The sequence below is a fragment of the Hyaena hyaena genome, unplaced genomic scaffold (genome assembly GCF_003009895.1).
Source record: "Hyaena hyaena isolate Hyena2069 unplaced genomic scaffold, ASM300989v1 scaffold_0, whole genome shotgun sequence".
In the NCBI taxonomy this organism is placed as follows: Eukaryota; Metazoa; Chordata; class Mammalia; order Carnivora; family Hyaenidae; genus Hyaena; species Hyaena hyaena.
The window spans coordinates 3,894,728-3,912,680 of record NW_024080632.1 but is presented as its reverse complement, the minus strand read 5'-3'; the positions used below and the strand labels follow the sequence as shown (position 1 = coordinate 3,912,680).

The window sequence follows — 17,953 nt, the reverse complement described above, 5'->3', positions numbered from 1 at the left end:
AGGGAAGGGGCAGAGAGATGGGGTCAGAGGATCTGAAGCAGGTTCTGCGTGGACAGGCTCCAATTCCTGAACCAGGAGACCATGTCCTGAGCCAGAGTGGGTTAGTCAACCTACTGAGCTACCCAGGTGCCCCTCCTTTCTCCAGTTTTTAAAACCAGAGGGCAGAAGCTGAGGGGCTCAGATCCCTCCCACCTGCTTTACTTCTCAGACTGGGAACCACCATCTCTAAGTTGCTAAGCAGGAGTCCCTTGGCTAACACCCTCCCCTCTCTGATGCCCGTAAGTTTGGGCACAGGGCAGCAAGCCTGGAGACAGCTCATCTTTAAAGGTCATAAAGCCATCAGATAGGGTGCTGTCCCGCACGGTTTCACCTCAAGGCCTCCACCCTTGTTTCCCTCTCTTCCTGGAATGACTTCTCCCCAGATTTCCCCATGGCTGGCTCCCAAATGTCACCTCTCCAGAGGGGCCTTCTCTCTGTTGAAATTAGTACCCCCTCCCAGCTTTACCTCTGCTCAGTCTCATCATCATCCGCTTTATCTTCATAGCATTTACCACTCTATGAAATGATACTGTTTTCTCTTCTAAAGTGTCAGCTCTCTGCACCCCTTGGTTCCAGAATTCTCCCTGGCCCGCACGGTCTCACTTAGCAAAATTCTCGCACCGCGTGCCTCCCCGGTTCGGTCAGTGCTCCGAAGCCTTAACGCAGACGCCTCCCGCACTGCTGGCGCCCTGAGCTCCCCCTGCAGGCCAAAGGCGTCACTGCTCCAGCCAGGCACAAACACCGCGACCCCGCACGGGATCCCAGTTCGCTTTATTCCGAGGGCGGGAACAGGGAGCTGCCCGACCGAGGGGGGCGTGGTCAGAGCCTTGGGGCTCCGGGTTGGTGGGCGGGGCCTAAAGGGCGTGGCCAGTGAGGAGGGCTTGCAGTTCAGGATCTGTGGGGAGGTGGGCGTGTTCCAGGACTGGGGGCGTGGCCCGCCGGGCACCCGCAGGGGGGCGGGGCCTCGCTAGGTCCACCCGCGGCCTACATGCCCGGCACTGTCCCGTTGGTCTCCACGTCGGTGAGGTTGCCCCGCAGGTTCTGCTCCTCTTCGAAAGCCTTGAACAGTGAGTTGAAGTTACCGGCTCCAAACCCCTGGAGCGGGAGAGAGAAGGTGAGCTGTGGGCCCGGAAAGCCAACCGTGCTATCCTGCATGTCCCCGGGGGCTGTGGAGACAGGTGGTACCTGGTGGTTGTGACGCTGGATGACTTCCAGGAAGAGCGTGGGCCGATCCTGCATGGGCTTGGTGAAGATCTGCAAGAGGTAGCCTTTCTCATCGTAGTCTACCAGGATTTTCAGCTCCTAGGTAGGAGACAGGGGCTGGGTTAGCCGGGTGGCTGGCTCACTCCTCTAACGTGATACAGTGGGGTCCTTAGGAAGTCCCTAAGGGGCTGCCTGGGTGGCTCAGTGGGATAGGCATCTGACTCTATTTCTGCTCAGGGCATGACCTCATGGTTTGCAGGATCAAGCCGGGTCCCTGGGTCTCCGCTGATAGCACAGAGCCTCCTCGGGATCCTCTTTCCCTCCTCCTCTCCACCTCTCTCTCTTTCTCTCAAAATAAAGATTAAAAAAAATTTTTTTATATAGTTTATTTATTTTTGAGACAGAGAGAGACAGAGCATGAGTGGGGGAGAGGCAGAGAGAGAGGGAGACACAGAATCCGAAACAGGCTCTAGGCTCTGAGCTGTCAGCACAGAGCCCGACGCGGGGCTGGAACCCACGAACCATGAGATCTGACCTGAGCCGTAGTCTGACGCTTGACCGACTGAGCCACCCAAGCACCCCTCAAAATAAACATTTAAAAAATACTAAAAGAGAGAGAGAGAGAGAGAAAGCCCATAAGAATTCCTGCACCTGAAGACCAAGAAAAGACCCATTATCCCGCTATGTCAGACACTTCCAAATAGATTCCTAAGTTTTCCAATTACCACTCACCTTGCAGTCCCTATGCAAGCCACCTTCACGGCTGTCCTGGACCACCCCAGTGGCCTCACCTCTACACAGATTCCCCTGTTTCCCTCTTGCCTTCTTGCACACTATCCTCCTCACAGACGTCCAAGGGATCTTTTTTTTTTTTTAATATTTTTATTTATTTCTAGGAGGGAGAGAGAGAGAGACAGCGTGAGCCTGGGAGGGTCAGAGAGAGAGGGAAACACAGATTCTGAAACAGGCTCCAGGCTCTGAGCTGACAGTCAGCACAGAGCCCGACGCGGGGCTCGAACCCACAAACCGCGAGATCATGACCTAAGCGAAAGTCGGACGCTTAACCGACTAAGCCACCCAGGCGCCCCAAGGGATCTTTTAAAAATCAGATTGTGTCAGGGTGCCTGGGTGGCTCAGTCGGTTAGGCATCTGACTTCAGCTCAGGTCATGATCTTCACAATTTATGGGTGCCTGGCTCTGCGTCTGGCTCTGTACTGACAGTGTGGAGTCTTAAGCCTGCTGTGTCTCTCTCTCTGGCCCTCCACTGCTCACGCTGTGTGTTTCTCTCTCTCCCCAAACTAAATAAACATTAAAAAAATAATTTTAAAAAATCAGATGGTGTCATCCACCTGTTTAAAATCCTCCAGTGGAGGGGCGCCTGGGTGGCTTAGTCCGTTAAGCGTCCGACTTTCGCTTAGGTCATGATCTCGCGGTTCGTGGGTTCGAGCCCTGTGTCGGGCTCTGTGCTGACTGCCAGCTCAGAGCCTGGAGCCTGTTTCAGTCTGTGACTCCCTCTCTCTCTGACCCTCCCCTGCTCACGCTGTCTCTCTCTCTCCTAGAAATAAAAACATTAAAGAAAAATTAAAAAAAAAATAAAATAAAATCCTCCAGTGGAAATCAGAGCCCTTGTATGCTGCTTGGTGGGAATGTAAAATGGTGCAGCCATGATGGAAAACTGGGGATTCCTCAAAAAGTTAAACATTGATGGGGCGCCTGGGTGGCTTAGTCAGTTAAGCATCCGACTTTCGCTTAGGTCATGATCTCGCGGTTCGTGGGTTCGAGCCCTGTGTCGGGCTCTGTGCTGACTGCCAGCTCAGAGCCTGGAGCCTGTTTCAGTCTGTGACTCCCTCTCTCTCTGACCCTCCCCTGCTCACGCTGTCTCTCTCTCTCTCTCCTAGAAATAAATAAAACATTAAAAAAAAAAAGTTAAACATTGAGTTACCATATAACCCAGCAATTCCACTCCTAGGTATAAACCCAAGAGAATGAAAAACTTGTCCACACAAAAATTCCTATGTGAATGATTACAGCAGAATTACTTAAGGTAGCCCCAAAGTGAAAACATGCCAATGTCCATCAACTGATGAACAGATAAGAAAAATGGGATATATCTATACAATGGACTATGATTCAACCACGAAAAGGCAGAAGCACTGATGCCTGCTACACATAGATGAACCCTGAAAACATGATGCTGAGTGACAGAAGCCAGACACAAAAGATCACATATTACGATGCCATTTATACAACATGTTCAGAATAGGCAAATCCATAGAGACAGAAGATGAGTGAGTGCTTGCCTAGGGCTGGAGGGAGGAAGGTGATGAGGGGCAGCGTGTGAGGTTTCTTTTTAGGGTGATGAAAAATGTTCTAAAATTGAGTTTGATGATAGCTGCACAACAGAGTGAGTAGCTAAAACACCACCAAATTGTACATGTTTAAAGAGCGCTTGTATGTTACGTGACCTATGGACAAGGCTGTTAAAAACAAACAAACTAAAAAAAAACACCCAAAAACCAAAAACCTCTCCATTGGTTTCTGGCCATAAAAGAACCAAATCCAAATTCCTAAACAGTCTCTGAGAGGAATCAGCCCTGCCTACATCTATGACCTAAGCCAGCCCACAAACACTTCCTTTCATCCATTTTTGCCTTCTTTCTGTTCCTCAGACACTTGAAACTTGTCCTGACTCACAACCTTTGTGCTTGCTCTTCCTCTGTCCCTTCACACAGCCATCTCCTGCTTATTGTGTAGGGTTCACTGAAATGTCACCTCCTCTGAGAGGCCCTCCCAGATCACCTCTGGTGCAGCAGCTCCAGATCATTCTCTGTTGAAGCCTGTTTTAACTTTCTACACAGCGCCCACTCTCTCTGATAGTGTCTGTGTTATTATTTGTTTGTTATCTGTCTCCCCACTGGACTGTAAGTCCCATGATGGCAGGGACCGGTCTGGTTTTCCTTCTGTGTCCCAGTGCCTGATGCAGGGTAGAGGCTTTGGCAATATTTGTGAGGGGAGATGACACTCAGGGCTCATTCTCCCCGTCTCAAACTCAAGGATCCTGCACTAGCCTCACCTCCAGGACATCAATGTTCTCCTTCACTCGGATCTTGGCAGACTTGAGCTTCTCCCGCAGTTGTTTGTAGTAGGTTGATGGAACACCCAAGAACTCCATCCCTCTCTCTCTCAAGTGGCGAATCTGTCTCAGAGCAGGGTCAAGGTCAGTCTCCTCTCTCCATGCTCAACACCCCTAGCCAGGAGGAGGCAGAGTCCCCATCCTAGCTTCCCCCACCTACCAGGATGCATCCCTGTGACCTCACGCCCTTCCTCCCCTGGACTTGTGGCCTCATTAGAACAATAGCAATTGCAGGACACCTGGGTGACTCAGTCAGTTGAGACTCATGAGATCATGACCTGAGCGGAAGTCAGACACTCAACCGACTGAGCCCCCCAGGCGCCTCCTTACTTATATTTTTTAACAAAATCACTCTGACTGTTGAGAATGAAGGTGGATTAGGACCCGGACTGAGCTTCTAACCGCTGTGATGATGTCTTGGGTCTTGAGAGCGATGTGCTGGACCCCTGGGCCCCCATTATAGTCCACATATTCCTGTGGGAGGGAAACCAGGAAATCCCCTGTTACCTATACTCCTGCCCCCGCAAGGGCCTTCAAACCTCTTTCCTCCTTTCTTTTTCCCCAAGCAGGCCCCCAGGGTGCAGGGAAGGCCCCACCTGGATCTGGGACTTCTTCTTGCCCAGTGCTGGCTCGTTAATGGGCATCTTGATGGACTCCTCGTAATTGGCCACCACGATCGAGCGCAGAGAGCTGTATTCTGTGTGCACCTGTGTGTCGTCCACGGACCAGAAACGATGGAACTGCAGATTCTTCAGGTACCTGCAGGGTGGCCGTAAGGGCCCACTGGCTCTGAGCGTCAGCTAGGGACTGGCTCCATGTCTCTGTTCCCAGCTTCCAGAATTTTCCCCCCGAGGAGGCTCCAAAAAGGAACCACCATTCACTTATATCATATACATCATAGACCTGTACCTTTATTATGACAATTTTCTTTTGGGGTGGAAATGAAGTGTCTTGTAACAGCACCCGTGTCATATGGCAAAGGTCCCACAGATTGAAGCGCTTTGAGAAGGGCACTTGCTCCTAATTTGCACAAGGGCACTGTTTGGGGAGTGACAGACTACCTCCAGGTCTCCCAGGACTGTGACCCTTTCTGTGCTGAGGTCCCCCAAGTTTCCTCAGAGAGAAGACCCATGCATCACTTGGAGCCTCGAAGCCTCTGGTCCCCATGGTGATGGCTTTACAGGGACAGGATGCCTCGGTGACAGAAGACCAGGGTCCCGTGCTCTTGTGCTCTGTTTCCCACTTTGGTGTTTTGAGACAAGAACTGCGGAGGGGGTCTGTCCCCTTTGCAGGGAGGGGCTGGGACTCACCACTCGGAGGCAGACACCATCTCCTGATCAGGCTGGTTTCCCACAATGTGGTCGATAATCTCGAGGCTGCAGCTGGGCCTGGGGGAAGGAAGCCGTTAGGGGGTGAGGACGGGGCTACTTCCTAAGTTTCCCCCTTCCCCCCGAGGCAGCTCACTGTGACCTAGCATGGACTAGAGGCATCTGTTGGTGTCGGCTCACACACTCTGACTAGCCCCATTTTACAGATGAGGAACTGAGGCAGAGAGAAACAAAGCAACTGCGTGCCTATAAAATGACAAAGCTGGGGTTTGAACTCAGGCAGTTACTTCCAGAGCCTATGTTCTTAGCCTCTGTGCTACCCCTTCAAGCCTCCCTTGGGGATCCTCAGGAGTTCCCTGGCAGGCTCTCAGATGCTCTGTCCCCTCAGAGAAGCCCTGTCTCCATGGAGGATCAGGAATCACTTTCACCACTACCCCAAGGGTTTTCTACTCCCCTCTCCCGGGCCTGAGGGGTACTCACAGCTTGGAAAGTATGGGGTCTATGAACACTGGCGCCTCAAATCCAGGCAAGAACCGGCCGGTATAGTTCATCTTTTCCACCAGGGTGTGTGTAGTGTCCCCGTACTATGGATGGAAAACAGCCCAGCTCGGCCCCCGGGCCCCCATCCCCGCTGAGGCTGGGCCACCTTTCATGGGGCTAACACAGCTCCAGCCTGGGTCTAACCCAGCTCAGTATGTGATCTTGGGCAGGTCACCTCCCCTTTCTGAAATGACTTGCCATCTGCCATTTGTTTGGGACTTTAAGAGGTTGCCTGCCCCCCGTGGGCCCAAGATCTCTGAGGGCAGGGCAGCGGCTTGGCCTCATCGTGGTATCCTCAGCACATAGGGCCGTGCCTGGCACATAGGATGGGCTCGAGAGAAATGTGTTGGCTAAGTGAGAATGATGAGGGCTTTGGACCAAATTATACCCAAGGGTTCTTTCCGTCATCTGAACAGTCTTTAAGCTGCATTTAACCTTGAGGTGGTGGGACCCGTGATCATCTCTGTACGACAGTAACACAGACTTGAGAATCTTTGCTGAGAGTCTGCGATATGCCAGCCACTGTTGGAAATGCTGTGCGTGAATGATCTCATCTGACCCTTGCAATGACCCTGGATGGGGTTATAGTTGAAGACGCTGGGGCACAGAAAGGTTAAGTAGCATGTCGCACGTCACACACGTGGTCCAGCTGCAGCCCCTGCAGATGGAGTCGCAGAGGGGTGGACTGCTTTGTCCAAAGTCACACAGCCAGACCCCACTCACTCCCTTCTGCAAAGCCCCTGCCCTTAGTTTACATCGAGGGTGGGGGGAGGGTGCGGCGCTATCACTGCCATCCTCCTCCCCACCCCACAGGGGAGGAAGGGAAGCACAGAGTGGGGACCACTTGCTCCCATCAGCCTCTGCACACTGGCCGAGCATTACAGGCAGTCAGGTTTGGGGGAGGATGTCTGTGTCGAGGCACAAGGGTGGGTTGGTACGATGGAGTGGGGGCTGGGATGCTGTGGGGGAACTCAGGCATCTCAGGGTGCAGACAGCAGGATGGGGAGGGCACCTGAGTTAACTCACCGTCTGCAGCACGGCCAATTTCACCTTCCCGAATTTATCCTGCTCTATCCAGGGCTCCCGCACGATTTTGGCGCCCCGTTCCTTGGCTTTCTGCAGAGGACATGGGTCCCGGAGGCGGTAAGTGCTGGGCCCTCCCAGAGCCTCGCTGGCTTCCCCGCGGTCCTGCGTCCCCTGGACTCCCCTGCTTGGTCCTTCACGGGGCTCCTCCATTTTCTCCAGCCCCAGGCAGGAACTACGACCAGCTCCAGCTACCGCCCCTGACACCCGTGCCTTGTGCCTATTTGGCAAATAGGGAAACTGACGCCTAGGCCCAAAGTTGGAGCTATGAGAGACAAACCAGCTGGGGGGGGAGGGTGTCCCACCTCTGCTAACCCCTCTTCCCCCTCTCCAGTCCTCAGTTTCCCCATCTGTAAAACAGGTGGTTGGATAGGAAGGATACGAGCTGGCCTTTACAAGCACCTGTGTCTGTCAGATCCTCCGCGGGGCTCCTCACCTGATTGACTCCTGCATTTATTTAGCAAAACCTTACTGCAGCCTGTGCTTATTCCATGTCGGGCGTCAGTGAAGGTATTAACCTCTTCCACCCTCACAGCAACATTACAGGAAAGGTACCATTATTGTCTCCATTTTATGGTTGAGGAAATAGAGGCACAGAGAAGTTAAGTCACTTGCCCAAAGTCTCACGGATCATGAGATTCAGACCTGGGCAGTCTGGCTCTGGAGTCTATGCTCTGAAACTCCAAGCCGCTTCTTGAATATGGCATTTGGTTCAGAGTTGTGCTCGAGAAGTCTTAATTATGATCTCATTTCCTCGGTGTAAACCTCAGTGAGGTAGGGGCTGCGAGTGTCTCCATTTTACAGATGTGGAAACTGAGGCTCAGTGAGAGGACACGCAGCTGGCAAAGTGCAGGGAATCCCTGGAACTCAGGTCCTGCTGTGCGTCACAGCAGGGTCTGGGTCTATTGCCCCACCACGGCAGGTCCCCCGGCCCTGACTGGCAGGGGACTCTGTGACAGACAGTGGGCAGCCAGAAGCCGTCTCACCTGCACAATGTAGTCACAGTCTTCCACTTCAAATGCAATGTCCTTCACTCCATCGCCGTGTTTTACCAGGTGGTCGCCCATCTCTGTGGCCGGTAGGAGAGGTCATGGCGCCGGAGTCATGGCCCCCTCCCCTCTACTGTCAGTCTCTGGGCTCCATCTCCTTCTAGGCTGGGGAACCCTCCCTGAACCGGACCCACTCCCTTGTCCCTTCCCCTTCCCCCCACAATACCATGTCTTCACCCCCTGGCACCCTGAGCCCCCGGGGCCTCCTCACCTTTGTCCCAGGGGTTGAGAGCAGAGGAGAAGACAAACACAATCTAAGAACATTGAGGAGAAAGGAAGTGTAGCTGGTGGCTCAGGAGCGCGCGTGGCGGTTCGCCACCGTCCCTTCCTCCCTGCCCAGCTGTGAGACACCCCGGTCCTCCCAGCCAGGCAGGACTCCTTGACCCTGGGTTCCAGCCCCTTCTCTGCCTTAGCTTCCCCCTGAGATGAACTCTTGGCTCAGAACCCCCAGTGGGGAGAGCCCTGGGGATCCCAGGGACCAGGGTGCCACTCAGACTTCCAGCTCTGATGTCCGAGGCCTCCACCAACTTATCCGGAACATCTGTGAGGCCAGTGTTGGGCCAGGCCAAGAAGGAAATGAAACTGACGTCCATGTTCCAAGTTGTACAAAGATGCCAGTGGAGGGGAGAGTGAGGCTCTCAGCCCGTGGTCCCTTAGCCCCACCAGACATCGCCAGGTCGGCCTGGGGAAAGGGCCTCCCTGCCTACGTCACCCAGAGGCACCAGAGCCCTAAGGAGGCTCAGAGACCAGCAGGGGCAGAGAGGGCGAGCGGGAACCTCCTGGGTGAGCAGGGCCCTGGGGTGGCGACTCACCTTGCCTTGCTTGATCACGTGGCTGGCCACCTCCCGGGAACCCGTCTCCAGGCCCTTGTAGGCCAGGGGTTCGAAGCCCATCTTGTTACAATAGAATGATGCAGCCTGAATCACAGAGTTGCAACTGGGTCCCTGAGGGCCAGTCTGGGGGGGCCCCCAGCCAAGAGCCCCCAGTCCCCCTCAGACTGTCTGCCCTGTTGCCCCAGGTACAGAGTCCATCCTGGGAAGAAAGGCCACTTCGTGGCCCATTCGGACGTCAGATAAGTTTCCTGCTGGGGTCCGAGGCCCTGATTGTGTAATTAGGATCCAAAGAGTGTCCATCTTTCCTGGGATGGTCCCAACACTGGCCCTGATCCTCCCCACCCAGGGGCCAATCACAGGCCTTGCTGGAGGCCCGCCCTTGTCCAAGAGGCTCGCTTGCCTGGCCTCTGCCCACTCCGTACCCAACCCCAGCTTTTACCTGCTTGGCGTTGCCAACCCAGAAGGTCACGGAGTGGAAGTGGAGGAATCGGCCTCTCTCAGGCTGCAGAAGGAGAGAAGAGGAGAGGCTAGAAAAGTACAGATGGAGAGATGTCACCTAGCCACTTTCCTTGTCCCAGCCTTGAAAGGAAAGCACCCTGAAGCCTTCCCAAGCCTCACAAGATGTTTTTCATGTAGAGATTGAGCTCCTAGGGGTTCGGGATTGGAAAGCCCCCTCAGGGGGGCCTGCCCAGGTTTCCCAGAGGGGAACTGCCATATGCTACAGCAACATGGATCTAAGTTAGACCTTAGAAAGAACTTCCAAGGGTGTCTGGCTGGCTCAGTCAGAAAAGCATATGACTCTTGATCTCGGGGTCATAAGTTTGAGCCCCGTGTTGGGGGAGAGATTACATTTAAAAAAATCTAGAAATCTAGAAAGATCTTCCAGACAGGATTAAGAGATTGACAGGAATTTAAGAAGAAGAGGTAAAAGTTTTTCTTATGAGGGCCAGTCTGAGTCCTGCTAAATCCTGGGGGCCGGGGGGCAGGCAGAGATAAACCTGAGTGTGCGTCTTGGACGTCACATATCCACCGAAGTTCCCTTTCTGTTCTTTGCTGACAGAAAGGTCTCCCGAGGCCCTGACCCCACATCTCCCCTCCTCCTTACCTTCTCTCCTTTGTCACTGTAAGTCGTCTAAGGAGAAAGAAAATGATAGTAAGACTTACAAGGCACATGTCTGGAAGTCTCACTGTAGATGTCACGGGGTGGGGGTGGGGCTGCCATGGCGGTGGGACAGGCACTTACCATGATTGACGGAGGCCAAACTTCCTGCTCTTAGACTGAGACAAGAGACCAGTGAAGTGCTGTTCACAAGTATTTAAAGCCAGAGCAGGTCCCGCCCCTGGGCTCCTGGCCTTCCTAGGGGTGGGAGGGAGCTGATCCCAATCCTGGAGCACCTAGGCGTGGGAGCCTCTGATCTAGCCGCAGCCTCATTGGACAGGGTGATGCTGTCCAGCCCAGAGAAGGGGTGTGACCCCCAAGGCCAATAGCCAGTGGTGCGGAGACCACGGCAAAGAGCCAAGGGTACACTCCAGTACCCCAGGCTGGGACTGTTTTCTCAGTCCACCGGAACAGAAAGCTCAGAAGTCAAGGCCAGATGGAACACTGCAGTGGTGGCTCCAGAATTCATGTTTAGGCAGAATTTGAGGGGGGATTAGGGGCTGATCTTGAATCCCTGAATGCATAGCCAGCATGTGGTTTATAATTAGGTAAAAGGGTTGTACTCCATAGTGGTTAGAGGCATGGATATGGGGGTTTATCCTGGCCCTGCTACAAACTATGTAACTGGGGAAAGTCATGGAACCCCTCTGAGCCTCAGTCTCCCCATGTGTAAAATGGAAGCGATAATAATAGTGTGGTTGGGATTAAGTGAGATAAAGCATAAGTTTTTTTTTTTTTAATAGTTTATTTATTTTTGAGACAGAGAGGGACAGAACGTGAGTGGGGGAGGGTCAGAGAGAGAGGGAGACACAGAATCTGAAGCAGGCTCCAGGCTCTGAGCTGTCAGCACAGAGCCCAACGCGGGGCTTGAACCCATGAACTGTGAGGTCAGGACCTGAGCCGAAGTTGGACGCGTAACTGACTGAGCCACCCAGGCGCCCCTAAAGTATAAGTTTTTGGAATAGCACCTGGTGCACAGGAAGGTCTCTTGCTAATGTTGGTTATGATTACTTATGCTCCTTTAGGGCTCCGGGCAACTGATGGAGAACAGGCACCATTGGTGTTGCCACAGCCTGAGTGTTGGGAAGGAGGTTGTGGTCCTGGCCCCGGCGCCAGGTCCTTGGTATCTGTAGAGTGGTGGGAAGGTAGAGCTAATGGTTCTTGGAGGAGGAAGGCCAGGACTCTCCTAAGCAACCCCACACCCGAGTCCACAGGTCTCAGGTCTCACTCTCCTAAAAGATGGAATGGTGACTGCTGGCCAGCCATGGCATTCACCTGAGGGTTCCAGGACAGTCCGCTGCCTCTTATTCCACCCCAGTCCCCAGAAACTATGTTGCTGAGCCATCTTGCCGTTTTCCCAGGGGATTTACTTTTCACTATGCTCATTGCCTGGACACTTTTTCTAGTCTCTTGTGCTTACGGTTTTGGCTCATGACTGTGTTATGATCCCTTACCCTCTTGCATTCGGCTCCCAAAATGTCCTGCATCAAGCCTCCCCCCCCCACCACCACTTTTTCTTTTTAATACAGAAAAACAAATCAGGGTGGCTGGTAATGCCTTTAAGGATCATTGATTCAACATTACCATATTCTAAAATCTGACAAACGGTAAGAAAGCGCCAGAGGCTACTCTCCTCTTTCCTTCTTTCCCTGCCTTTGTCTCTTCACCAGGAAGCAGAGAGTGGCTTGTGTCAGAGAGGAGTCCCCTTCCCACCTTCCTCAGCAAACCCGATCAGGTCCCCTTAGACTGTTCTCAAGTTGCCACCTTCTCCAGGAAGCCCTCTCAGAACTCCCCAGACCCAGATCTGAGGTTTAGCTAAGACCTGCCATGGGTCAGCTTTAGCCAGCAGCCCTGGGGGTGGGGCCTAGGACAGTTAGGGAAATTTCTCAAGCCATGGAGTTAGCAAGGGGCACAGTACAGCTGGAATGTGAAAAGAGTTATTCTGATGTCACAGCCCACACTTACTTTTTTAATTATTAAAAAATTTTTTTAATGTTTATCTTGGAGAGAGCATGAGCAGAGGGAAGGGCAGAGAGAGAGGGAGACACAGAATCCAAAGCAGGCTCCAGGCTCCAAGCTATCAGCACAGAGCCTGATGTGGGGCTCGAACCCACAAACCACCAAATCATGACCTGGGCTGAAGTTGGACACTTAACCAACTGAGCCACGCAGGCACCCCCATAGCCCACACTTTTAATTGCTGCATTGCCTTTTACACGAATAGGAGATGTTTCCCGCTAGACAGATGGAAAAACTGAAGCCCAGAGAAGGAACATGTGTCCGCAAGATTGCAGAGCTGGTATGATTAGGGATCCAGGGCGCCTGGGTGGCTCAGCTGGTTAAGCATCCGACTTCTGCTCAAGACATGATCTCATGGTGCATGAGTTCAAGTCCCGCATGGGGTTTCCTGCTGTCAACACAGATCCTCTATCCCCTTCTCTCTCTGCCCCGCCCCCCCATTGTGCTCTCTCTCATGCTCTCTCTCTTTCAAAAGTAAAAAAAAGAATAGAGATCCAAACTCTGGCCTATTTGCTTCTGAGATTGTCTCTCATTCGATCAATCCAGATAGACATCTTTTCCCAGCTTCTCTCTTCTGTTTTCTGGGCAAGTCTGGAGATTGGCAGCATGGTCCTGCCTCCTTATTCTGCTCCTCATGGGGGTGCCTTGCCAGCCTGCCCCCAGGGTCCACTTCAGCCCTCTGGGTCTAGGTTTCTAATTGAGAAAAACAGTGTGGAGGGAGTTCAGAGTGGAGCTCACAGGCCAGAAATTTCCGCCAAGGGAGAGGAGCCTCAGTGCAGCCCTCTTGGCCTCCAGCTGAGGAGAACATCCTGTCCACTCCTGGAGCCTGGCCTGGCTTGTGTCCTCGGCACAAGTCAATGTTTACCGAACCAAGGGAGCAGATGATCAGCGGCGGAGGGCTGAAGGCAAGTGTCCGGCTCCGCTGGCCAGGGCTGGTGGCTTTGTCCCACCCTCTGGACTTTGCTTCCAGAACACAGTGGATCTCGGTTACACTCTGAATATACTGCCAGGTGCCTCTTTCAGCTGCAGGCAGGGACTGGGGAGAGGGAGATCAGAACACAGTCTCTGGAGCCCTCCCCCTAAGACTCTCCTCCACAGGCTGGGCCCAGTTAGATAACCCGTCAGCCGTGGCTGGGTATGGGCTGTCCCTGCTCTTTGTCTCTGCCCAATACGAGCTGGGAGCTGGGTTCTATGGATCTCTCTCGTGGAGCCTTCTCTACAGAGGGGCTGTGAAGACTCATCTTCCGCTGTGCCCCGGCACGCAGGGAAGAGTGAACCCAGCAGGTTTGAGGACAGGGACAGCCTGCATGGTTGAGCCTTGGTTGGCCCTGTGAAACTTGCATTTCAGGAAAGCTCCCGCCATCCCCGGAAGTGATCAGAGCAGTTCCTTGTGAGTCAACCATTTGCATTAGGCATGTGCTTTTCCCTAAACATCTGCGTTCCTTCTGGGAGCCTGGGTTTTGGCTTGTGCTCTGTGGCCGATGCCCATGTGCCCCGCCCCAATAAAAACCCTGGTGTCTGAGGCTCCGCCAAGGTTCCTTTGTAGACAACATTTCACAGACCCCTTACTCGAGGAAATCAGTGTATCCCGTGGGACCCCCAGCCCCACACTGCGAGGGGACCCTTGGCAGCTTGTACCCGGTTTCCTCTGGACTCCACTGACATGCCTTCTCCCTGGACTGATTTGGCTCTGTGACCTATGGCTGTAATACATCTTAAGCATGAGTATGGCCGTAGGCTGGGGCCTGTGAGTCTTCCTAGTGCATTAACAAACCTGGGGTGGCCTTGGGAACCCCCAACGCATGCTGGCAACGATAGGATACGCTTCGTGAATCCTGACTCAACCAAAATACGAGACAAGCATTGTCTGGGGACAGGAAGGATGATGGGAACGGACACCCTTGCTAAAAGAGGAGTATTAGCAAGAACATCCTTGCTAAAAGATTCCGAGGTATATAAGCACTGGCTATTTTCTTCCTTTGTGACCATGATCAAGGACGCCTTGGCCCTGAGCTCTTTTCTGAAGCCCTTGCTGAGCACTCAGCACTGTCCAGGGGCCCTAGGGTGGCCTGCACAGCCTCCCAGAATGGTCAGCCAACCTTTGATGCCTGGGTGTCTCTGCAGTTACCTGTGCGTTTTGCATCAGCAGCTTGAGCTGCAGCCGAATCTGTTGTAAGAAGTACAAATCACCTCTGGGATCCAGCAGCAATAGAAGGAACCCAGGAGAGCTGAGGAGCCAGATCCCTTGGCCTCTTTTGGGTGCACTGGCTAAAATGCAGGGGGAAAAATCTCAGAGGGTGATGCCTTTGATTGTTGTTCTCTTCTCAAGGCAGGAGGAGAAAGAGCCCAAACATTTCCAAAGGTGGGCTTTGGTTGGACCAAAAGCCTTGAAAGTTTGTATTATTTTCTCCTCCAAGCAGGAAGGAAAAAGTTAAATCAGTTTTCAAAGCTTCAGGCAAATCAGGGGGAAAGAAAAAGCAGGGTAGATGCTCCAGCTGGTGCTGCTGCTGAACCCCCCCACCCCATAAATACTGAATTTACTGTTAGGAGGTTAAGTAAATTTGCAGTGAAAATAAAGGAAAAGGAATTTTTTAAATGCCTTTGTGTTTTACAGCTCTTACATCTGGATGTATGGTAAAAATTGATGTAAAATGTGATATGCCTGTAATGTCATAAGTGCCAGAGGAATCATCCCAATTAGAGAGAGTTGCCCAAAAAAATGTCACTGGGATGCAACTTTCTTGTGTTTTGCCATGTGGGTGGCTTGGAATTTGGAATCTTTTGAGTATTGAAAACAGAACAATCATCTGTAACTGGTGATTCTCACCATGATTTTTGCCCTTTGGAAATTCTAAGGAAAAAAAAGAGAGAGAACTAAAACAGAGAAGCAATCTTTAAATGGAGATACACTTTTGAGGTTTTAAAAGAAAAAGTAGTTTTAGGGACTTCTGGGTGGCTCAGTTGGTTGAGCATCCGACTTCAGCTCAGGTCATGATCTTACAGTCTGTGAGTTCAAGCTTCATGTTGGGCTCAGAGCCTGGAGCTTGCTTCGGATTCTCTGTCTCTCTCTGCTCCTCCCCTATTTGCAATCTGTCTCTCAAAAATAAATAAACATTTAAAAATTTTTTTGTAAAAAAGGCAGTTTTAGGTTGCTAATGAGTTCTTGTGAAATTGCCTGTCTGGCTGTTAGAGGCTGATGATATTCCAGATGACATGTGTACTTTTGAGGGCACCCACTTGGGCTCTCACACCAACAGGACAGAAAGGGTTAGGAAAGCTGTCTGGCTCGGCTGCAGCAAAGAAAAGCCAGTGCCATGTCCCCCTCAGCTTTAGTGAAGCGTAACTGACAAACAAAAATTCCCTAGAAAAAATTGCCTAGAATTAAGGTCTACAATGTGATATTCTGCTATGCAATGTACGAAATATGAGTATAGTGTGAAATATTTACCAGGATGAAGCTAAGGAACTTATCCATCCGATTACATAGTTACCTTTTCTTTTTTTCTTTTTTGCCACTGACTTTTGGAATCCTGAATTCACAGAGCCCAGTCGCCTGGCCCCGACTCTGAGCTAACATCTGCTGTTGTCTGCTGTCAGCCATTTCAGCCTCATCACAAGCTGTGTGGAATGAAAACCAGGTGAACTCACTGCACTCGATGAGCTGGCTCAGGCCACCCCTCTGCGGGCCGGATGCTGCGAAAACATTACGGCAGCTGCTGGGCTGTTTGGTTGCTGCAGATGCCCCCCATGAAGGGTCTGCTTTCTGATGGCACAAGTTAAAACCCAGCTGCTGATCGGCTATTTCTGGTGCAGACTCGTTGCATTCCTAACTGTGATTCCTGCGCAAAGCAGCAGGTTGGCCGAGGGCATGTCACAAGGACCACGACCCTCCCGCCCACTCCTGACAGATGGGGGGCATCTCGTGGCTATGGATTGTTGCATTTGACTTTTCCATAATTGTAATTCCCATCAATGAACTGCTTGATAGTCTGATTCTCTGGTTTTGAGAGAGAGAGGGAGAGAGACAGGAGAGAGAGAATTAGAGAGAGAGAGAGAGAGACAGGATCTAAGGAAGGCTCTAGGTTGTCAGCAGAGAGCCCAAGGCAGGGCTCAAATTCACAAACCCTGAGATCATGACCTGAGCCAAAGTTGGATGCTCAAACTGACTGAACCACCCGGGTGCCCCAGCCCTATTTCCTCAACATAATGAGTCTTTCTGGATTAAGTTGCATTAAAATATTTTTTCTGTGAGAATGCTTTTGTACCACTTGTGTACAACCCTTCCAGACAAGGTCTGGAGGAAGATAAGGGGTGACTGAAAAATAATTAAAGGTGTTTTTTTTTTAAATTAAAAAAAAGTTTTTTTAATGTTTTATTTATTTCTAGGAGAGAGAGAGACAGCGTGAGCAGGGGAGGGTCAGAGAGAGAGGGAGTCACAGACTGAAACAGGCTCCAGGCTCTGAGCGGGCAGTCAACATAGAGCCCGACGCAGGGCTCGAACCCACGAACTGCGAGATCATGACCTAAGCAAAAGTCGGACGCTTAACNCCAAATTCATTTCTTCTGAGTAATTCTTAAGGGGATAAGTATTTCTTTTTCTTCTTAATTCTACCTGTTTCTGAACTCCAAGCCTTCTGAGATAACTTTGGTTCCATGAGTGTTTTTTTTTCATTAAAAAAAATTTTTTTTTTAATGTTTTATTTATTTCTAGGAGAGAGAGCGAGCGAGAGAGAGAGAGCATGAGCAGGGGAGGGTCACAGAGAGAGGGAGTCACAGACTGAAACAGGCTCCAGGCTCTGAGCTGGCAGTCAGCACAGAGCCCGACGCGGGGCTCGAACCCACGAACCGCGAGATCATGACCTAAGCGAAAGTCGGACGCTTAACTGACTAAGCCACCCAGGTGCCCCTTTTTATTAAATTTTTAAATATGTATTCATTTTTGAGAGACAGAGAGAGAGCATGTGAGTGGGAGAGGGGCAGAAAGAGAGGGAGACACAGAATCATAATGGCTCCAGGCTCTGAGCTGTTAGCACAGAGCCCGACGTGGGGCTCAAACTCACAGACCTCAAGATCATGACCTGAGCTGAAGTTGTACACTTAACCAACTGAGCCACCCAGATACTCCAAGAATTAAAGTTTTAATCACTGAATGGGACACAGTGATTTTTTAACAATAGAGAGAAACCAAGTCCCAGTACCTGGGAGGCTCAGGGGAGGAGAGGAAAGAGCATTACCGGATCTTGGCTTTTCAGAACTGTTCTGGAAGATTTCTTTCTGAAGGAAAACTCTCCTGCTGCCTTCCCAAGCAGCTCGGAGCTTTGAATTCAGATGCTGAGTACACGACTCCACCTGAAAGCAGGGCGTGACCCAGCTCCTGAACTCTGCACAAGCATGTCCAGATGTCCACACGGCTCATGGACAAGTGAACACGGTTTGGAACCGATGGCCTCGAGTAGTGCCTCTTAAACTAAGGACTTAAGGGAATTATTTGGACTGTAGTCAGAATCCTAGGATAGGAGGTCCCATCTGAGGAGTCCTGATACCTTGACTTTCAGACAAATACACTC

General features: G+C 51.7%; 1 protein-coding gene across 1 annotated transcript; it reads right to left on the bottom strand.

Moving 5' to 3' along the window:
- Positions 1–790: 790 nt before the first annotated feature.
- Positions 791–10,493, bottom strand: HPD (4-hydroxyphenylpyruvate dioxygenase). Its single transcript, XM_039239661.1, has 14 exons — positions 10,452–10,493; positions 10,314–10,340; positions 9,648–9,710; positions 9,188–9,292; positions 8,587–8,629; positions 8,313–8,395; positions 7,270–7,359; positions 6,184–6,287; positions 5,686–5,763; positions 4,972–5,134; positions 4,778–4,849; positions 4,316–4,438; positions 1,225–1,341; positions 791–1,134 (listed from the first exon to the last, which is right to left on the bottom strand). Exons 1-14 carry the CDS (start codon positions 10,452–10,454, stop codon positions 1,024–1,026), a joined length of 1,182 nt encoding a protein of 393 aa, XP_039095592.1. The 5' UTR covers positions 10,455–10,493; the 3' UTR covers positions 791–1,023.
- Positions 10,494–17,953: the final 7,460 nt, after the last annotated feature.